The following is a 22,775-nucleotide window of genomic DNA, read 5'->3' as shown; positions in this document are numbered from 1 at the left end:
GTCATGTGATCAAAACTCAGATGTTTGGCAACTGACCCTTCTTTATGACGGTTGCAGTGTCCTGGGTCATGTGATCACCTTTTGCAACCTTCTAAGAAGGAAAGTCAATGGGAAAATCAGATCCACTTAACAACAGTGTTACTAATTTAATAACTGCAGTGCTTCGCTTAACAACTGTGGCAAGATAGGTCATAAAATGGGGCAATATTCACTTAACAAATATCTCGCTTAGCAATAGAAATTGTGGGCTCAATTGTGGTCGTAAGTCGAGGACTATCTGTAATGGTTCCTGCATATGTCCAGCAGGGTCATTTCTCTTACTCTCCACAATAAGTTAGTTAGTGATCCAAATGTTAACTTTTGATGCACTTGTAGTAAACAATAGTTTAGAAAATCAGGAAAAAAAACTTTTCCCCAGTAAATATATGATCTGTATTAAGCACTGAATATGGTAAAAAGCCTACAGTAAACTTAGAATTAGGAATGTATTAGAATGTAAATCTATTAGAGCTATATATTATTTACAAAATTTTCCCCCCAATCAATTTCTCAGAAATAATACATTTTAAAGGTCCAGGAAATTCTCAGCTGTTGAAGGAATTTTTCTTCTTCTCTTTTTGCAAGGTACATATTTTCCTGTTAGATAGATAGATAGATAGATGGATGGATGGATGGATGGATAGATAGATAGATAGATAGATAGATAGATAGATGATAGATAGATAGATAGATAGATAGATAGATAGATAGATAGATGATAGAACGTTTTATAAGTGATTATTTTTATTTTCTATGAAATTTTCCACAGCGGGCAATTTTTTAAATTACTTTTGGCAAATATAAATATTGATTTTTGTATAGAGTGTTATGCTGATTTTCTATATCACTTTCTCATGCTATAATCTTTCTTTGCTGAGAACAATGGATGCCAGCAAATTCCATTTATTGCTCCCATCCATGTTATGGCCAAATTCATTTTGGCAGATCGTGACACGGTAAGGCAAAATAAATCTGTAACAGTTCTTTTGTGTCCTTACTTAAGCTACATCCAATATAGGCCTATAGGATTTGACAACTAGCAATGTTTCTAGGGCTGTTGGGGGTTGAATGGGATTTTTTGATTTTTATGTCATTTAGATATTTGGATTTGTATATTTTATTTTCATGACTTAGTAAATATAGAATAGGGCAGCTTCCACTACTGCAATCTGCTTTACCATCTTAATGGATTTAATTATAGTACATTTCATAGAGAAATAAATAATTAGTTGCTCTAACAAATTAATGTGATCTATTTAACTTAAGACACTAGATTTGCAAAGTAACTATAAATACTAGTTCAACTGACGTTGTATCTATTAAAGGAGCTATTTCAATATCTTGCAAATGTTATACCTAAACTGAAATAGTAGGCATTATGGTTTAATCAAGAACAAGTTTACTACAACAAACAATCTTGTATATGCTGTAATATGTATTACAGCATACAGTATAATTCCAGCTAGGGTGAATTCTAGCCCACATTAGACTGTAATAAATAGTATTCATGAACCACAAAACTCTGTTGTTCTTAAAAGTTATTTAGGAAATATGTGGAATGTAGAAATATTATCAACAGTGACCATAAAGCAGTTCCAGTTATGTTCTATGTTAAACAAAGGAATCCAAGTCCATTTTTCATCCATGTTCAATAGTTGCTTATCACAACAACCCAAGCAGGCCACCAGCTCAGTTTTTAGTACTATAGGATGGACTTCAACACAGATGAAAATAAATTCTGATTTTTACTTTCCATCTACTCAGAATTTGTATGGGTTTTTTTGTAACAACAATTCAGATATACTGAAAGAGAGTAAACTACATCAAAATAAATTTCTGGGCAGATTCTGATATAAAATAGTGACACCAATTTGGAAGCAAATGGGTTATTTTGTGTATTTCACCTGTGTAATAAACATTACAGTTGTTATTATTACAGAGAACCGAGTGGCGCAGTGGCCTAGAGGTGAAGATGCTGGCCTCCCATTCAGCAGGTTGAGTGTTCACTCCTAGACAGTGGCAGATGTTTTTCTATCAGGATGCAATGAGAAAATACCTGCTGCAAACTCTGCAAAGGCATCAGGAAGGACATCCGGCCAGTAAACGCTGAGTTCCATTCAGTCACCCTGACTCCACCCCAAATAAAGGGATTAAAGGGTCATAAAAAGAAAAATAATTATTATAGAGAACCAATTTGATGTTGTGAGTAAAACAAAGATTAATGGCTAGAAACTGGGAAACAGAGTACCCTAATGCCACCAAGCTTGAAATTTTGGGCTTAGAGAACCTAACTACGCCGCCTACGGTCTGACCTAAGTATAGTATACAGAATTATCTGCTACAACATCCTACCTGTCAATGACTACTTCAGCTTCAACCACAATAATATACAAGCAAACAATAGATACAAACTCAAGGAAAACCATCCAAACTCGATTGCAGAAAATATGACTTTAGCAACAGAGTGGTCAATGCCTGGAATGCACTACCTGACTCTGTTGTTACATCCCCAAACCCCCATAATTTTAACCTAAGACTGTCTACTGTTGACCTCACCCCATTCCTAAGAGGTCTGTAAGTCCACCAGTCGTCCCTGTCCTACTGTTTCCATTTATTGTACCCATTTATTGTGTTCACATTTATGTTTATACTTATACCTGTTATTTTTTTTTATATGTTTGACAAACTAAATAAATAAAATAATCAAATAAATAAAATTGAGTTCTAGACCCACCTCAGGTACCAAAACAGTTGCATCACCTTGGGCCACAATCATTTGCTATCAGCCCTGAGATGGAAGCACTGGCAAATGACGTCTGAAAATCTTGCCAAGAGAACAGAATGGAACAGAATAACAGAGTTGGAAGAATCCTTGGAGGTCTTCAACCCACTTCTCAGGCAAAAAACCCTATACCAGTGATGGCGAACCTTTTTTGGCTCGCGTGCCACAAGTGGGGGGAGCGCATGGGGGTCGAGTGCAGGCGTGCTGCACCCATAATGCAATGCGTGACCCCCCCAGTGCGCATGCACGCACAACGCTCGACTCCCCCCATTTTTACAATTTTTTTGCCCTCCCTAGGCTCCAGGGGCTTTATAGGAGCCTGGGGAGAGCGAAATGAGCCTCCCCCGACCCCCCGGAGGCCCTTCGGAGGCTTCAGGGACTGTCCGGAGGCTTCCCTGAAGCCTTCGGAGCGCTTAAAACCACCCTCTGAGCAAACCGGAAGTGACTTCCGGGTTGCTCGGAGGGTGGTTTTAAGCGCTCCGAAGGCATCAGGGAAGCCTCAGACGGTCCCTGAAGCCTTCGGAACGCTTAAAACGACCCTCCGAGCAACCCGGAAGTTTTAAGTGTTCCGAAGGCTTCAGGGACGGTCCCTGAAGCCTCCGGGGGGGCGGGGAGGCTCTTTTCACCCTCCCCAGGCTCCTATAAAGCCTCTGGAGCCTGGGGAAGGTGAAAAATAGCTTTTAAAAAGGTGAACTCAGCTGGCCAGTTCGCCATCACGGCCCTATACCATTTCAGACGAATGGCTGTCCAATCTCTTCTTAAAAACTTCCAATGTTGGAGACTGCAGGGACTAGTCCAGACAGTCATTAACGGTCAACATGCCTTAAAGGTTCCATCTACAGTGTATTCTTTTTCCCAAAGGTTGTGGACATGTACCCTGCCTGAGACTGTGCTCTGCTAGAATGTACACTATATTTCTTCTCCCAACACTTTCCTTTGGAGGAATTCTAATTGCATATTTGTTTTATTCTAAAAGAAAGCCAGTTTGGTCTAGTGGTTAAGGCACCAGACATAAAAAAAACCAGGAGACCGAGAATTCTAGCCCCACCTTAGGCATGAAAGCCAGCTGGGTGACTTTGGGTCAGTCACTCTCTCTCAACCTACAAAGTCAAACGCTGCATGGAACTGCCATTTCCCTATGCTGTAATTCACTTGTACATTCTTGTGGTATCAATGCTAATAAAAAAAGTATTTCTGTTTATAAACCAAGAATGTGCACACAAAGAGCACAGAAATGGCAACATTTAAAAATGATTAACTTCCATAATAGCTGCCGGACTTGCCTTACATTATTATTATTATTTAGGAAAAAAACCTGTTTACTGTGTGGCAGAACAGAAGTTGGCTAAGAATAGCTGTTTCCTCCTTTACTCTCTTGTTTATTATCTACTTTGTGTTTAACTACAGTGAAGAAAGCAGGGAGCTAGATATAAAGATGTTGACACTTATTTTAACATATTTGAAAGTTACAGCTCCAAGCATATTTGTTTTCCTAAAAATCCATGCACAACACTTGGTTGTATTTCCACTGAGATCCTTTTGCTCTACTGAGCTTTGAATATGTTTTCTGTTCCTCAGATACACAATATATTTGTGGTTGATGACATAAGCCCACTCCCATTAAGTGAATTACAGCCTTGTATTCTCTCCAGAGCCATCCCCATTCCTGAATTTCTTTCATTAAACAGACTAAAATAGAAAATTACTAGTTGCCCTATACTCCCTCTCAGTTCGTAGGAAAAGTGATTTCATTGCTTTTGGTGTGGTTTGACTCCTAGCTTTTTTCACATTTCTGTGCTTCAAATGCAAAAAAAAAACAAAAACCCTGACAAATGTATAATAAACATTATCTTGTGACATCATAGGTGTTCTTAAGAAATCCTATTATGCTATAATGAGGGCTATATTAATTTATATTCTCTATCATTTGTCTCATTTACTGTAGGAAAAGAAGTGGCAGAACTTGGGAATGAAGTTAAAAGGCGGATCAACCTAGAATATACATAGCTACGTGGACTAATTACAACACCCCCCGCCCCATGAATTCCATTGATTCTTATCTAACTCCTAGCAGAAACTAACCATTAGTTGAGAATATTCCTGTGCATAGGCATGAGTAGCAATACATCAGTTTAATTGGATTTGTGGATCTGATCTTTCATTCCTGATATTTACAAATCCAATGAAATTTAGCTTTTTCTTTTTTAAAATAAAAAAATGGGGTTTGTTGGCCTAAATGACCATGCAATGCTCTCGCATAGTCGATCAATAGGAATTTAGATCTGAGTCTTATGTACGTAAATATAACTTTGCATATACTTCGAACATGCCTTGCTGGCTGGAGGCTTGCAGATCAAACTCTATCATATAGCAATAGCAATAGCACCTAGACTTATACACCTCTTCACAGTAAATTTACAGCTCTCCCTAAGCAGTTTACAGAGTCAGCATATTGCCCCCAACAATCTGGGTCCTCATTTTACCTACCTCGGAAGGATGGAAGGCTGTCAACCGTAAGCCGGTGAGAATCGAACTGCCAAATTGCAGGCAGCCAGCAGCCAGCAGCCAGCAGAAGTAGCCTGCAGTACTGCATTCTAACCACTGCGCCACCATGGCTCTACACAAGTTAGTTGGAGGTTTGTATGTGTTTGCAAGAAAAAGACAACCTCTAGTCCGTGTTTGGAGAAGGATTCATACTTTTTCAGATTCAGGCTCCTTCAGCATATGGAGATCATATTGACCACATCCCTTCAATGTCACAATACAAGGGGCTCAAAGATGTTTAGCTTCAATCTTTGGTTAGACTACTGAAGAACAATGACAAGATACCTTTTCAACATTTCCTCTAAGCTTTGGAGGGGTGTGTGTGTTAATTTGTCACCGATGGAAATGCCCACTTCATTCAGCTTCCCAGAGATTTTGCCCTGCTATACTTCCTGCAATCAGTACGATGATGCCTTACCACAATTTTATCATCCCCTCCAGCCCACTCTGATCAGTAGCTTTTCTTTTCTTTCCTCTGTAATTGATTGCCATTTTACTACCTTTTTAGACACTGTGAAGTATTGTTCTGAGGGAAGAAAAAGGGAGAGCTCCTGATAACAGCCATTTTGACTGCTCCCCACTGGCTATCTAGAAGTATACAATTTGAATATTTGCAAATTGCCCAAATTCCATTCCAAGATAGATCAGTCAGATGCTATTGGTAGTCTAACCTACATTTAAACACATCTTTTAAAAAGATGTATGGAAAGCAAAAGATTGAAATAGCAGAAAATCAGATTCCAGATCTTTAAAAAACAACAACACCCCAAGCGTAAGACCAGTTTGAGGGTGGAACCAACTACCAGAGAAGCAACTGACTACTTTGAGTGGTTCAAGCATACGTTAGATTGTCATTTTTCTGGAACCCTTGAATTTATATTCCAGCATTGGACAAGGGGTTGTACTCATTCCTGAATGCCCCCTTTTATAATTTAGTGAACTTTTAAAGCTAATTACAGATTGTAGTTTAAGGTATTTGCATTCCAATCCAGGCAAATAAAATGTTATAATGAGTTGCAGCAAATACTTTTAGACAGACTTAATTTTCATATTAGTAATGAAAATTATTTTTCTTCTTTCACAGAATTTTTTTTAGGGGAATACTATATCTCTTCAGTCCAGTGGTAGGTTGCAGGTGGTACACCCCGGTACGGGCATACCGGTGCCTGCTGGGAGCACCGAGTACTATTCCGGTATGGTGCTCTGGAGGGCCCACACACCCACCCGAGCTCCTTACCTGTATTTGAGCTCTTCGGCACTTCTGCCTAAGGTGCATATGGCGCCTGCGCGATGCTCCGCCGAGCAGGTGGAGCGTCATGGAGGTGTCACGGAGGTAAGGACGCATGCATGTGCTGCGCTCGTGTGCTGTGTGTGTGTGTGTGCTGTGCGCATGCATGTGGGAGACGCCGGCCCCCGTTGCACCGTACTGGTTGCAACGTGATCCAGAACCCACCACTGCTTCAGTCCTACAGTTAATAGACAAGGTATTTGAATTTATGCATGACAGAAAGTTCATACTGTTGTTCATACATCTCTGGATGACAGAAACATTCTGAGTTATGAAATATGGATAGTGATGCGGTCCTTGTTGGATTCCATTTTCTTAACACCCAGGTACATAGTATATGGAGCATCTAACATTTGTTACAAAGGCACAAGTGGTAAGAGGAAACTTGTTACTCTAGCTGCAGATCCTGCTGGAGCAGCTTGACTTGTTCATTATCATGCATTAGTTAACTCAAAGTTTAAGCCTTAAATACGGTATTTTTTAAAAGACAACTTGAGATCTTTACTTGATACAAAATGTGCCAAGTTTTCCTCACAGGTTTTTGCACGAATTTCCAACCTAATTTAAAGTGCTTATATTAAACTTTAAAATGCTAAATGATTTGTGACCAGCTTACATCAGAATTGAAGTTCCATGGGGTGGGGGGAAATGGGGCAATAATAGGACTTTCTGTTGTTTATATTCAATCCTTTCAATGCAACCTTTTAACTGAACTATTTGCTATTCCTGTATCCTTCCTTCCTGTGTAAATAGTTTATGGTATAGTTCAGAACCTGGGATTTGATGTGCTGGGTTTACATCTGCTATAATGGATTTTCTATATTAAATATTTTTGTGACTGCTTGGTCATTAAAACTACATTTTGAATATATAAGTAGTAACAAAATGAGTGAGATAAATATATATATAAAAGCTCATGCCATTGCCATTTCAAGGTCATTTTATTTAAAACAGGGAAACAGTATGTGCTTACTAACTTCTCTCTTATACAGTATTTTCATTATTTCTTCACATCTGCCAATATTCTTCCTGCTTTTTGTTATTTGCTGGCAATTTATAGCTTTAGAGCCCATTGCATGTGCTTTTATTTTTGTAATGTTGATATGTTATTTCTATACAGGCTTTCCTTTCAATTCATTTCATCCTAATGGTATACTCATTCTTCTGTTTCTCAACAATTAATGAAATTGTACAAACATCACCACGCAAGAAAAAAATAAGAAAAGAAATGGCTACCTTCACAGATCCAAAGAAAATACCAAGCAGCTGCCAAATAATATAAGTAATAAGAAACTAGCTGGGTGAGGAAAAATATGATGAGATTGCTTTATATGTCACCTTGAGTTTCTGAATAAATAAAAAAGCCCCACAAACTTTTAAATTAAGCCAGGTATTTAATTTATGGTTTTATGTTACACAAACAATGGTATAAATCAAGGTTATCCATGAATGTGTAATGCAAACACAGCTAAAAAAGAATAATGTACATGCTCAGCAAAACCCAAATTAGAACATCTTTTAGGAAATAATTTGCACATTGCTAATACACAGTGAGAATGAAAGTACACATACAGTACACACATTAGTCTATTTGATAAGGAATATTGTACAAAGCACATAAATGGAGGAAGAAGTTCAAAGTCAAAAAAATTAAAGGCATGAGATTATGGAGGAAGAAATAATAATACAGGCAATCCTTGACTTACCACCACAATTGAGCCCAATATTTCCATTGTTAAACAATATAGTTGTTAAGTGAGTTCTGTCCAGTCGGACCTTTCTTGCCATAGTTGTTAAGTGAATCACTGCAGTTGTTAACACAATTGTTAAATGAATCCGGCTTCCCCATTGACTTTGCTTGTCAGAAGGTCACAAAATATGACCCTGGTACAATGCAATTGTCAGAAATACAAGCCAATTGCTAAGTGTCTAAATTGTGATTACATAATCATGGGGATGCTGCAACAGTCATCTGAAAAATAATCATAAATCACTTTTTTCAGTGCCATTGTAACTTCAGTCACTAAACAAATTGTTTTTAAATCAAGGACTACCTGTACTCACTAATCATTCTTATAAGCATTTTCTCACCAGTTAGCATATCTCTATTCATTTTATGTCACTGTTCAAAATAATGATTTTCACTATGATCTCAACAACATCCACACAATTCTTCAAGTCTAATTTTTTCATTGTTGGGAGATTATCTGATACTTCTTTTTTCATACGAAGCTCTTGCTTTTCTTTCCTTACAGTCATTTTACTATTACTCTCTTTTTTCCTTCTATGTCCTTTCTTTCATAATGAAAACAATTGTGATTTGGATATTATTTGTATAAATATCTGATGCTTAAATCATCTATTAAAAAGAGAGAGAGAGGGAGAGAGCTCTCTTCCAAAGCTGCTACACTACAGCCACAAGTGTAATTAATTTTTAGGTCTCCAGTTGGCCCAAATCACTTTTTCTACATTATCTCATCTTGCGCCCTCTTATCCATCCTGGAAACAGTACTGTAGAATAAATTACAAGGAAGTTGATATTAGCTGAACATAAGGGAAAAAAATACCTAGCATTACAAGCTATGCAACAATGGAAAACACTGCATTGGGAAAGGGAAGACTTTCCTTTGTTGGGGTGTTTAAACATTTGGCCATCTGTTGTGGATATTATAATAGTGAATTTATGCTCTGAACAAAGGGCTGGAGTAGCTATTTCCAACATTCTTCCAAGTCTTAATCTAGGGTTCTGTTCCACCTAATAGAATATTTTATACACACTAATTAGAGCAATAATAGAATATTGTAGTTTACCTCAAAACCCCTATGTGGTACTTCTATTATCACCATTTACTGCAAATTAATATGCAATAACACAGGGTATGGTATCCTACTTTTATATACACCCACAATAATCTAGATCAGGGTGTCAAATTCATGGGGTCACATTGTCGTCACATGATGTATCATGACTTTTTTCCCCCTTCGCTAAAATGGGTGTGGATGTGACCAGCATTGATGCATCCGCCCCATGGGCTGTGAGTTTGACACCTCTGATCTAAATTATATCAATATTTTCTGCCATATATTTTACTCCTTTTATTTACAAGTAAACCTACACCTAAACTTCCCTATATATTTTCAACAACCCCAGATCACTCAGCTCAATTAAACCCTTCCCCTTTTACTCAGTTTCAGACAGGCAATGTATCTATTTTTCTTTCATGTAATTTATTAGTTTATGCTCTTTACCAACAACTATAACATTCTATCACAATCTTCCTCCTCTCCTTCAAGCCTTTGATTAATCAAGTTTTTCCACGTTTGGGCTTTGAAAAATAAAATGCAGAGCAGTTTACCAGGCTTAGCCACACTCATGCCACTTTCTCTGCAATACTAAGAGAAATACAGGTAGTCCTCAATTTACGATCACAATTGAGCCCAAAATTTCTGTTGCTAAGTGAAACATTTGTTAAGTGAAGGTTCCCCATTTTACGACCTTTCTTGCCAAAGTTGTTAAATGAATCACTGCAGTTGTTAAATTAGTCAAGCTGTTGTTAAGTGAATCTGGCTTCCCCACTGAATTTGCTCATAAACCTGAGACAATTGCCAAGTGTCTGAATTTTGAACACAAGATCATGGGGATGCTACTACAATCGTAATTGTGAAAACTGCTCGTTTTATTTATGTATTTATTTGTTATTTATTTGATTTGTCAATCATTTACACGATAATAGGTATAAGAAAAAACATGAGTATGAATGAAATGGGTACGAATAAATGGGGACAGTAGGACCGGGATGGAAGGCACGAGGGGGCACTTATACACGCCCCTAATAAGTCACTTCTTTCAGTGTCGTTGTACCTTTGAACTGTCACTAAACAAACTGTTGTAAATCGAGGATTACCTGTACTATAAAGGTCAAAATTGGCACATTTTAGTTGGCACTCTGCACCCATCCTCACTCTATTCTGAAAACTTGAATGCGCACTCTAAAACCTCCTTGAAAGTCAACTTTCTGTTGATTGATCCTACCAACTTGGAAGTACTTGCAGTGTATTGACACATTGCTGTACTAACGGAAAGAAATAAGCGGAGTTGGGTGCCCTTCACTGGAGGTTTTCAAGAAAAGACTGAACAATCATTTGTCCTGGATGATATGAGGACTCCTACCCTGGGGAGACTAGAAGACCTCCAAGGTGCCTTGCAGACCTATGATTACATCCACAACTGAAAGAAACTATGAAAGAATTTTATCCCAAAGAGATAAGGATGTGTCTGTGTGTGTGTGGGGGATCCTCTTCATGCATCTTAGTAAGTCACAACACAACTAACGGCTAAATCTTTACATCCCACACTTTCTACTGAATCTGTTGAAGCAGCTTATTCACTGCCCTGCATAGAGTTGTAGCAGTATCCTTATAAGGCAGAATCTTTTTAGTCTTCGTGTGCAAATTGAAAATAAGAATGATGGAAGATTCGTCAGTTGGGCCACTTGGTGAGAGACACAGCGACCACCCCTAGTCAGTCAAAAACTTCGACTGTCAGGATGGGCGGAACCAGCCTGTCAGGTGAACTTGGAACTACAACTCCCAAAATTCCCCACGGCCGAGGGAGAGGGGCTGCAACAGCCATTCTCTCTCAGGAGAACAGCAGGCACAAGGCGACTCCTTCCTTCCGATTCGTCAGTTTGCGCTTTGACCGCCCCTCCCCCCGCCCCTCCTCCTCAACTCATTACCCTGCCTCTTCCTCCTCGGCTCGCGAGTCGCGCTCGCCTCGTGCCGGGTCACGTGGGCCCTCCGCCCTGAGAAACATCCCCGCCTCCTGCTCCACCTCTCCCTCCCCTTCCTCTTCTCTGGGTCCGTTCCCTCTTCTACCCTCCCAGCTACGCTTCCGGCGGTAGGTACCGTCCGTCCCTCTTCCTCCCTCCGCCGCCAGCTGCGCTTCCGGCGGTAGGTAGAAATGTATTTGACTCCTCTTTTCGGAACTGGCAAGGGGTGGTGGTGGGGGTGTCGTTCCCGTCCGCTTCTTCCTCGACGTGACGGGCGAGGGTGGCGGTTTCTGCCTTTCCTTACTCGAGCGGGGGAAGAGGAGGGAAGGAGGGAGGGAGAGAGGGAAGGCTGCCCGTTTCTTTCTCCTGGTTGACTGCGGCCAGTAACGGGGGCAGTGCAGTTAGGGGGGAGAGAGAGAGAGAGAGAGACCTTTGCAGAGCTGAGTTAGATCGGCGGCCGGATAGAGGGAAGAGTTGTTTTGCTGTGTGGAGGCAAAGAAATAAACAGCCTACTTCGGCTGCGGAGAAAGTGAACAAGGAACAACCTTCCTTACTCCCCCTTTGCCAAGAAGCTTCCTGGTTGGGCCTGGTTTTGGCCCGTTTGTGGAGCAGAAAGAGAAAGGGGGGAGGAGGGGGAGCAAACTCCCACCCCCTAAAATTTATCTCAGGCAGGACACTTCTGCTAGTTGCTAAACCCGGCTTCTTTCCAGCTGACACCTGATCCGTGGTGATTATGGAGCATGGCCCACATTTGATCTGACCATCAGAAGTTAGAATCCACAACCTCCTCCTTGCTTGTAAACTTCAAGATTCTCTGAAACTGTTTAACAATTTGTTTTGAAAACGGATTCATAGTCAATATAAGTAATAGAGTTAAATAAATTACAATGGGATTGTTATAATATTAGATAGGGCATTGGAAATTAAGCCAAGCTGAGATTAAATAATGAATATTTTAACGTTGGCACAAAATATTTGTACCCAGACGACCCCCTGGTTAATGGAAAATAGATTGTTTATATAAAAATAAAATAAAAAAATGCATTAAAAAACCAATTTGTTTTGCTAGATTCTCCCACTTTGTTCTCCCCCATTACACCCCCCTCCGAATAAGTATGGAAGACTTCTTTATTTCCTCAGCATCACCAGTCTGTGTCCTCCCACTGCCCCCCCTCCAATTTTTTTTAAATAGTTTGAAATCAGTTGCTGGGGGAACTGTATTTCTCTCTGCCCTAAACTCAGCCCTAACATCTGTTCCTTGAACTCTTTACAAACAGAACTAAGGTGAGCAATGTAAAATTGGATAGTTGTAATCTGGTCAGAACTTGGGTATGGATTTTATCCTCTCTGCAATAGCTTTCATCTTTTACTCCATTGTGCTGCCCCATTGCTTTTCCATGTTGCAGTTGATCTCTCAAAGAACGGGTCTGTAGATATATAGGAGCCTGGAGCCTCACTGAGACACATAGTGATATCTCTTACTCTGTTTTCTACTTGTTCGTATATTGGTCTGCCTTCCATCTGCCTCCATTTTCAATTGAAGGTATCTGCAAACTGTGTGTAATAAGTGGCCTTTCTCTAGATGTAACAATTTTCATAATACAGACTGGTGTTGATCATCTGAAATAAGTGCATATTGAGTAAATTCTGGATAGCCACTTGCTGGATGCATTATAATAGTGGGATATATTTTCTGCTGGATGCTCATTATATAGAGGATCACATTCAGACATCAGGTATATGACACGTCTAACAGACCCACATTGGAGCTGATGCTGATTCTAGTTCAAATTACAGGAAGAGCCCTAACTGACAATATTAAGATGCTAGAATAGTTCTTACCCTGATTTCTGTATGTATTTCCCAATTTATCATGAAATTATTTCCTTAAATCTAGTTTTCAGAGTTTACTCTTTTATCAGAATTGATAAAAAATGTATACCCAGTGGACATAATTCAGAATGAGTGAATCATGTTGCTATAGGTTTAACAGGGAAAAAGGTTTATTTTTGTACTTAATCAGCTCTGATTAAAATCAAGTGTTGTAAAAGATTGTTTCAAAAAACTTCCTTACAACATCTCATTGTCAATACTGTGACAAGTAGGCAAATTATTGTTCTGTATTAGTACTTAGGTTCAGTTTGAAAAGACTAAAAATCTCTGCCTTGAAAATTTGTAATCTCGCAATTGTATTTTGGAAACTTAATGTATTAAATTAGTTTATAGGTAGTCCTTGACTTAACAACAGTTCATTTAGTGACTGTTCAAAGTTACAACAGCACTGAAAAAAAGTGAGTTATGACTGTTTTTCACACTTACAAACGTTTAGCATCCCCATCGTCACCTGATCAAAGTTCAGATGCTTGGCAACTTGTTTATATTTATGATAGCTGCAGTGTCTCAGATTCCTTTGATCATGTTTTGCAACCTTCTAAAAGGAAAGTCAATGGGAAAATCAAATTCACTTAACATGTTACTAATTTAATAACTTCAGTGTTTCACTTAACAACTGTGATAAGATAGGTCGTAAAATGGAGCAAAATTCTCTCAAATGTTTTGCTTAGTAACAAAAATTTTGGGCTCAATTGTAGTCATAAGTCAAGGACTACCTGTATTATGATTTAGTCCAGAAATTGTGGCTAAACACATTATTGTTTACTTTGCAAATGAACCCACTAAGTATCAATGTAGAAATGAAGGAGCCTATATCTATGCCCATTACACAAGTGTTGGATTTGGAATTCAAAATTTGGGATTATTAATTTTGTGTGAATATTTTTCATCATTTGAATAATTAATATTGATAGTAGAACTATGTCATGTTATCTGTTGACTGAATCTTGATACCATATGTAATATAATTTTAATAAGCCTTTGCCTGATGTAGCATTGGATTTCATTTAAATAACAGATCAGAATGACAAACATTTAGATTGTTTTAAAATTTTAGCTTCTTTTTAGTGCAGTGGTTACATTATAAAATTTGGCAATATGAAAATAGTGGAAAGACATAAATTTATTATATGATCAAATTATACAATTTGATGTGGTTTATATTTGTATATATACCCACAGAGAAAGAAGTGTGGATGGTGTGAGAGAGAAAGATAAGCTCTTTAATACTATATTATGTATTATATCTCAAATCCATAAATTATAATTCTAATGATATATTCAGGCAACGTCCAATCTCATACTCAATGAGTAAATAAAAATGGTCTTTTGAAGCATATTTCATTCAGTATGGTAAAACATTTCAGTGTCATCTGAATTGTTAATTTTCATCTAAAAAAATAAATAAAAATTGGGAGATGTTCTTAATTTTTGTTCTTGGCCTTTAAAATTTTAGATCTTTTCATTGCAACACTTATTGAACTGACTATAAGAAGTTATTGTAATTATTTTATTATTAGTTTCTCTGATTTTTTAAACTTAGCATTTAAAATAGAATACAGTAAAATTTCTTGATCTTTTTAACAGTGTTGGGAGACTGAAGTTCAAGTCTACACTCATGCTGAAAAGCTTACTGATTGACTTTGAGATAGCCTCTACTTCTCAGATCTCAGGGTTCTTATGGTAAAATACAGAGTGAAGGCAGGATAGAAATCTAACAAAAAAATAAAAAATAAAGATGAATCAGTTTAGACCATTTCAGCCATATATATCTTCTTAAAAATATAGGAATAGAACCATCTAAATGGACATGAGTAATTTTTGCTAGGCACAATTAGTTAATGAAAAGTATAATTCCATTAAAATTCTTTGTCTTTGTAGATGGTGTTCTAGCACTGAATGCAGAATAATAATTATCTCTGGCAAATTTCAGACTTCTGTAAGTGTGAATCTTTTGGTCTTTTTCAAAAGACACACTGTTTTGGCGCCACATGAGGGATCATGAGCAAAATGACAAGGTATGTATCTCATTTAATTTGGGGGAAAATAATAAGAAAATTGATGTAGAAAAAAGTGTGCATATTTTGTTCATTTTTTTCATGAATCAAATTTCAAGATTCTTAATTTTGCAAAAGATTTGGTTTATGGAATTTTCTTTTTCCTTTCCCTTATATGTATTTAAGAAAAAAACCCACCTCATTTTATAAGAATATTTTATTCCAATTTTAGCAATGACAAGCTCTTAGCTATTGTACTATCCTTTGAGTGTTTTTCTGAGCTAAAAAACAATGCCACAAATGCCTAAACCTTGTTTAGATTTTTTCCCCCTACCTGTAGACCAAGGGTGTCAAACTCAGGCAGTGTCATGTGACGTATCGGGACTTTTTTCACCTTTGCTAAACTGAGCATGGGTGTGGCTAGCGTGTGATGCATCTGGCCAGGAGTTTGCTAGCCTTACTATAGGCAATTTATAAATATTATAAAACAATATATTAATTATATATTAATAGTAAAATTTATACTGGAAATTAGAAATCCGAGATTTATAGAAAGAAAATATTTTTAAAAGAAATATTTAAAGTTTAGTAGCATTATAAAAATAGTTTGATAATAGGAATTATTTCATGTAGACTTCAGGGTATCTACATACGGATGGTTTATAAAACATGCTTGTATATAAAGTTATATACACACTGTACTGTAAAGGATGACATAATCTCCTAGAGAGTTTGGAATAATTACTTTGTATTCCCTCTTTTATAGGCCTATTCAATTTACTTTTCATTTTTTTTATAAACAGCCTCATCAGTGTGACCAGTGTCCAATGTCATTTAATGTTGAGTTCAATCTTACATTGCACAAATGTACTCACAATGGGGAAGATCCTATGTGTCCTGTTTGCAACAAAAAATTCTCAAGAGTGGCCAGTCTTAAAGCTCATATTATGCTTCATGAAAAGGAAGAGGTAATTATATTTATTTTAAAATATTTGTACAATATGATTGTACATTTGAAGTTAACATGTCTATTTTGACATCGTCCTTAAATTGGTTCTTATTATATAAGAAAAAAAGAGAATATATTTTCCATCTTTAATAAGAACAAATAATGGCAAGATCATATTGACGATCTTATTTCATATTGAAATTTTTATTTCCTAAGCTACATAGCTAAAAGCATATTTATATATATATATAAACTGCAAAATGTCATGAAATTCAAGTGCGAAATCAATGTTTGATTTTTCATTTAGATACCAATTTCATACTTACCTGAACATTTTAAGTTAGTTTGAAAAGCACATTCGGGAATGGACTTCCGGTTTGCTCGTAGTGTGGTTTTTTGACCTCCAGAGCCTTTAGGGAAGCCTCCTAAGGGTTCCTGAATGCTCCGGAGGGCTAAAATCGGCCCTATAAGCAAACCAGAAGTCCGTTCCTGAACTTCCAGTTTGCCCGTAGGGCCGGTTTTTCGTGCTCCGGGGGCTTCAGGGAACCTCCTGAAGCCTCCGGAGGGCAAAAAATGGCCTCAGAAGAAGGCTGAAGTCAGCTGACAGGGCAAGCCTTGCGTGCCCTGACAAATGGCTTTGCGTGCCACCTGTGGCATGCATGCCATAGGTTTACCATCACAGCTTTCTAACCATCTGATAATGAACTCCTGCATTTGCTCAGCCTTTAGTTTGAAATTGATGAAGGGGTAAGAAAATATTTAATAAATCCATTTACACATAGTCCTACAAGCACAATTGGCACTGAAATTTTGGTCATAAGTTGTTGTAGTCATAACTTGAGGTATGTGATTAAACTCAATTTTATGGCCATTGTTATTATAGTTAAGGAAATAATTGTGGTTGTTAAGCAAGCCATATGATTATAAGTGCAAACCTGTTTTTTGCCCAAAATGGTTTTTTTTTTCTTTTGCCACAAAATGGCAACAAAGTATTCCAAAAGGCAATCACGTGACTGCGGGAGTGGTGCAGCACTCATAACTTTGAGGAGAGGTTGTAAATACCTTTTTCAGAGTCTGTGATAAGTTTGAATGGTCATTAAGTGACTAGTTGTAAAATGAGAACTATAAGTCTGCTGGGTTTTCTATTTTTTTTTTAATTGTTGACCTTTCTAAATGTCATAAAATATACTTACACATTTCCGGGAAGTAATCAAGCTGACTTTATCTTTACAGAATCTTATCTGTTCAGAATGCGGAGACGAGTTCACTTTGCAGAGCCAGTTGGCCCTTCATATGGAAGAACATCGCCAAGAGCTGTCTGGAAGCAAAACCCACATCTGTAAAACCTGTAAGAAAGAGGTTGAAACTGCTTCCCAACTAAAGGAACATATGAAAACTCACTACAAAATAAGGTGAAAATCATCGATTCTTTACATATGTTCACAAGTAGGTTAAATGATAATAAAGTGCTCTGGTTGACTTACCATACTGTGTCATTCTCAGATGCAGGACTGCATGATTTTTAATAGTTCTAGAAAAAAAAGATTTCATATCTTGTGATTTTTAATATCCTGGGGCAGGGGAAACAGATTATATCTTATAATGGCAGGGAATGGAATTGAGAGCTTCTTATCCCCAGATTTCTGAGTACATATTTTGTCCTCCCGATAATCAAAACAGAAAATGGAGGATATGTAAAGAATGCAGCAATTCATTTTATGTAAAGAATGCAGCAATGTGTCCTTTGTTATGGAAAGGTTTTCCTCAATCAGTAAAAACCTTTCCTTAACAAATGATAAAGAATTTGGAAGTGAAATAACCTCCTAGCATTTACTATTGGAGTGAGGAGCTGACAGGAATACATTTTTCAGTTTAAAAAATGAATTTATGTAACTGCGAAAGTTTCCTGTAAAGGTCAATTGCAATTTAGATACCTTACTTATACTCTTAGGCTTGATTCATGCATTCACTGGGACATGCAATCCAGCAGTGTCCATGTGGAGCCCAGATGCTCAGTGGTTTATTATGTGTGGTCTCCACTACCTATATTTCCTCCCTTTTTTGTGTGTGAGAAATTGGCTGAGAACTACTCTGATGTAGCAAATTCCCTACTCTTTATCTCAGATACTGTAGACCAGGGGTGTCAAACTCCCCGCCTGTAGGCTGGATGTGTCACGTGCTGGCCATGCCTATGTCCGGTTTAGCAAAGGGGAAAAAAGTCTTGATACGTCATGTGATGCTGCCGTGACGACATGAGTTTGACACCCCTGCTGTAGACAGCATTTCTTCTTTCTGTGAAGGACTGGCAGTGTCTCTCAATGCATGTATTTCAACAAGGATGGCAGCTTGGTTTGGAGACATTTTAATGTATTAGTCATGTAAACTTTGATTAATCAACTAATTGATTGGTTAATTATGCATTTGGGATTTTTATTTGCTAATGCACACGCGTCAGATGCATAACCTTAGTAAAAGGTGCTCCATATAAGAATTCCTATTTTAATATGGCGTTTGTTATCTATGCTTTCTTTTAATTTAATTAGAATATATTTTTGATCAAATAGAAATGTAATTGCAGTCCTAAATAGTCCAAGCTGTCTGGACATTGATAGAAAAAAATATGATAAGAATTAAGATGATCACTATTTTGGCATTAATAGTGTGGCATTTGTTTCTCTTTGTTATCGGTGTCATATATAATGCTTATTAGAAAAAAAATTGGTGCATAATCGTGATTATATGTTAATAACAAGATACCTATTTTACTGCATATCTGAACAAACTACTTTATTGTAATTCTGTCTATCTTAATAGTGGAAACAATAAGAAAACTAGTTTACCTTAAGATCTGTTGATGATTGTATGGTTAAAATAATGTTTGATGTTTCATTGTTTTTATGTTCATAGGGTATCAAATACCAGGTCATATAATAGAAATATTGACCGAAGTGGGTTTACATATTCATGTCCACATTGTGGAAAGACTTTCCAGAAACCAAGCCAGTTAACACGACATGTTCGAATACACACAGGTAAGATGAGCAAATGCATCAAGCATATATTTGAATTTATTGGTCGCCCTATGAAATCCATTTTTGTTTTTGTTTTTCTTTCTGTGTATGTGTAGGTAATTTGATTTTTTAAAATTCATGTAATGCCTTGCTAATTCTTCATAAAAAAGAAAGCTTAAAAATGATCTGGCACAAATTTTATTTAAAAAACATAAATATCCACATCTTACCACTGAGTAATCCTTAGAACAGATGAGGATTATATGAGTGTGGTACATTGACAATGCATGCCAATATTCATTTCCCCCTTCACTGAAGGTAAATCTTGATGTAATGAGCCTCATCTGTTTGTGAAAATCTTCTGTGGTCAAGATTATCCTATATGGAGAGCTCACATGAATATAAACGAGATTTCCACTGCAGATGTTAATTTTCATTATTGAGAGAATGGGGCAATTGGAATTTTGTCTACAGCAATATTTGGTTTTGCCTGCTTCAGACAAGAAATCTGGAGGAAATCAGCATTTCAATTTTCAAAATTGTAAATATATTGTACACTATGACAACTACCGTGTTTCCCAAAAAATAAGACAGGGACTTATTTTCTTTTGACCCCGAAATAAGCACTTGGCCTTATTTTCAGGGAGGTCTTATTATTTTTGAGGTGCAGGAGGCGGTGAGCATGGTCACCTCATGGCTGCTGCTGTGTTGCAATATTTTCGGGGATGACTTATTTTGGGGGGAGGGATTATTTTAGCACATGTGCTCAAAAACCCGATTGAGTTTATTATCTGGGGAGGTCTTATTTTGGGGAAAACAGGGTAGAACATAAATTGTGCAATCATTGTTAGGGTTTGTGGCGAATTTACTTTTCAAATTTATCATTAAAGATATTCTAAAACATTTCACTCCTACAAATCTTTGGCAATCGATTTTTTCCCCTTTCCTCCTAATATTTTATTGAAATTTGGTAACAGTTCAGTAAGACTTTTTAGATGAATATTAATGAAAGGGTAAGAAAAAAATGAAAAATGTTTCATTGCAAAAAAATCCTTGGAAAAAAATATCAGAAAATAATTTAATTAGCTTCTCAGATTGCTGAGTTTTTCCATGTATGTCCTTCCTAAACAGCTCTGTGCAAATCATATCTATCTGTTTGCATAGGGATTGCATTCAAAGGATTTTGGGGAATAAAACTCCACGCACCAGAAGGATGAATGGGTGCCTGATCCGTGTCTCTAACCCATATGTTCCCATTAAAGAAAAAAAAATGTCAGGCAGATTGTTGACATAAATCTGGATAATTTTGCATCTATCAATAGTCACTATAATGGCATAGGATAAAAATAACCTGTTGAGTCTGTAGCTTAAATCATTGTATATTCTTTTAACTACGCAGGCTTTTTAGAGATTTCATTTTTCCATTTCTCTAATGCTGCCTTTATTGATGAGAAAGTAATTCTTTGTTTGATGTGTGCATTGTTTAGGTGAAAGGCCATTTAAGTGTAGTGAATGTGGAAAGGCTTTTAATCAGAAAGGTGCATTGCAAACCCATATGATCAAACACACTGGTGAAAAACCGCATCCTTGTGCCTTTTGCCCTGCAGCCTTTTCTCAGAAAGGCAACCTTCAATCACACGTTCAAAGAGTACACTCAGAGGTAAATCACACCATCGATTTCAGTGATGTGGAAATGTATTACTTTTTTGTTTTAATTTTTTTCTTAACATTCTGGGTTTCCAGGATTTTTCAAGCAACTGCAATATGGTTTGCTACTAATTTGAATTTACACTGCGTTCTCTTATTTTCCGTGCATAAAAGGATGCTCCTGGGGAAAACAAATAAATAGGCCATAGTTAAATTAAGGTGAAAATAGGAAGACATGTTCTTCGTTACAATAAAACTTTCCTTGTTTGGGGTCGATTGCTGTCCATTAAATCCAAAATCCAAATGCTCTTGTTTGTACAATCTTTATATCATTACATAATTGATGTTTTATAGGTTTTATGTCAATTTGTATAATTTGCACTATGCAATATGTACTTGGACATTATTTTGAAAATGAAATCTGAACACAAGCGTTATATCCAAATTCTACTTAATGAGAGTCTATCAAGTCAAGGTGGCACTGTATAAATAGTCTTTGTTTAGCGATTGCCTTGTTCTGTGACCATTTGCAGTTACGATAGTACCGGAATTGTACCTGGTGCTCCCGGCAGGCACCGGTACGCCTGTACCAGGGCGTACCGGTCGTAACCCACCACTGCTGTGGACCCCAATCGTAGTCGCCAAATGAGGGTTACCTGTACATTATTTTTACTCCTGGAATTTCCCTGTATATTTCTTGCAATGTATCTTCCTTGGGGGCTCCTTCATATGGTCAGGTAAATGAAGAGTTTGCTTGATGGCAAGCCTACCGCATCCTTTTCCATTTATGGTAGTATATAACATGTATCCACAAGAGCAATAAAGTGCCTGGGAAATTTTTGGACCTTGAATGTTTCCATTCTCATGATAAGTCTTTTTTGTTGCTGGATGATGACTGCCATATCTCAAATGGGAATGGGACAACTTGCCACAGCCAACTCACTGTGGCCAACTTGCCATGGCCAACTTATCGCAGCCCTCTTACCACGGGCAACTTGGCGCAGGACAACTCGCCATGGCTAACTCACCAGGAGACAACTCGTTGTGGGACAATTTCACAATTCTATTTAATTATTTAAAATAAATAAAAATTATTTTAATTTTTGCCATTCACATTTCATTCTGTCACCCCTTTTCCATCCTTTCTTTAATGATTCTATTCCACCATTTATTTGATATTAGTATAACTCTTGTCCAGCAGTGAGTTGTGCTGTGGCAAGATGGCCGTGGCCAGTTGGCCATGGGAGGTTAGCCGTGGCGAATTGTCATAGACCTTCTCAGATAAATGTGAAGTAGATACTGCAATACTGAACTTAGCCACTTTTTCCATGCAGCATGCTTTTTCAAAGCCCCCTGTCTGTGATCATAGCCTGTTTGACAATCCTGGCAACTCAAGAATGAAAGAGATGTTCTATTACATAGGATTGATTTTATTTAAATTATCTTCAGAATAAAACCAATTACAATAAAATAGTGTATATTAAGTACACATGTAATACTTTTTGTACGTAAGTTTATATGTACTAATATATCTTCTTTCTTTTCTTTCTAAAGGTAAAGAATGGCCCTATGTATAATTGTACAGAATGTAGTTGTATTTTCAAAAGTTTAGGCAGCTTAAATACTCATATCAGCAAGATGCATGTGAGCTCCACACAAAACACAACAAACTCTACTACAGAAACAGCTCATATTACAACGGTAACTTTATATTCTAGTATCTTTGCCCACTTGCATTATATTGTGTGCTTTAATTTTGCTTAGATGATATGATACACTATATACTATTACATCAATGTAAATGTACAGATATAATAAATGTAATAAATAAATGTACAGAAATTTTATTATTACTT

The 22,775-nt window shown here is 37.2% G+C and overlaps 1 protein-coding gene across 5 annotated transcripts in view; it reads left to right on the top strand.

Moving 5' to 3' along the window:
- The first annotated feature begins 11,498 nt into the window (after nucleotides 1-11,498).
- The window catches only part of ZNF236 (zinc finger protein 236), a 66,482-nt gene continuing 55,205 nt past the window's right edge, over nucleotides 11,499-22,775 (top strand). For 2 of the 5 annotated variants that reach the window (XM_081950126.1, XM_081950123.1), the window contains exons 1-7: nucleotides 12,609-12,965; nucleotides 15,197-15,333; nucleotides 16,116-16,280; nucleotides 17,495-17,673; nucleotides 19,169-19,293; nucleotides 20,760-20,932; nucleotides 22,474-22,620. In XM_081950126.1, coding sequence (XP_081806252.1) covers nucleotides 15,307-15,333; nucleotides 16,116-16,280; nucleotides 17,495-17,673; nucleotides 19,169-19,293; nucleotides 20,760-20,932; nucleotides 22,474-22,620 — 816 coding nt within the window. In that variant the 5' untranslated portion in view covers nucleotides 12,609-12,965; nucleotides 15,197-15,306. Of the gene's footprint in view, nucleotides 11,604-12,605; nucleotides 12,966-15,196; nucleotides 15,334-16,115; nucleotides 16,281-17,494; nucleotides 17,674-19,168; nucleotides 19,294-20,759; nucleotides 20,933-22,473; nucleotides 22,621-22,775 lie in introns of those variants that run through there. The other 3 variants (XM_081950124.1, XM_081950125.1, XM_081950127.1) reach the window with 3 other exon arrangements.

Source organism: Natrix helvetica (genome assembly GCF_964273705.1).
Source record: "Natrix helvetica genome assembly, chromosome: 4".
NCBI lineage: Eukaryota > Metazoa > Chordata > Lepidosauria > Squamata > Natricidae > Natrix > Natrix helvetica.
The sequence above is the reverse complement of the archived record's forward strand: the minus strand, read 5'-3'. Positions and strand labels throughout refer to the sequence as shown.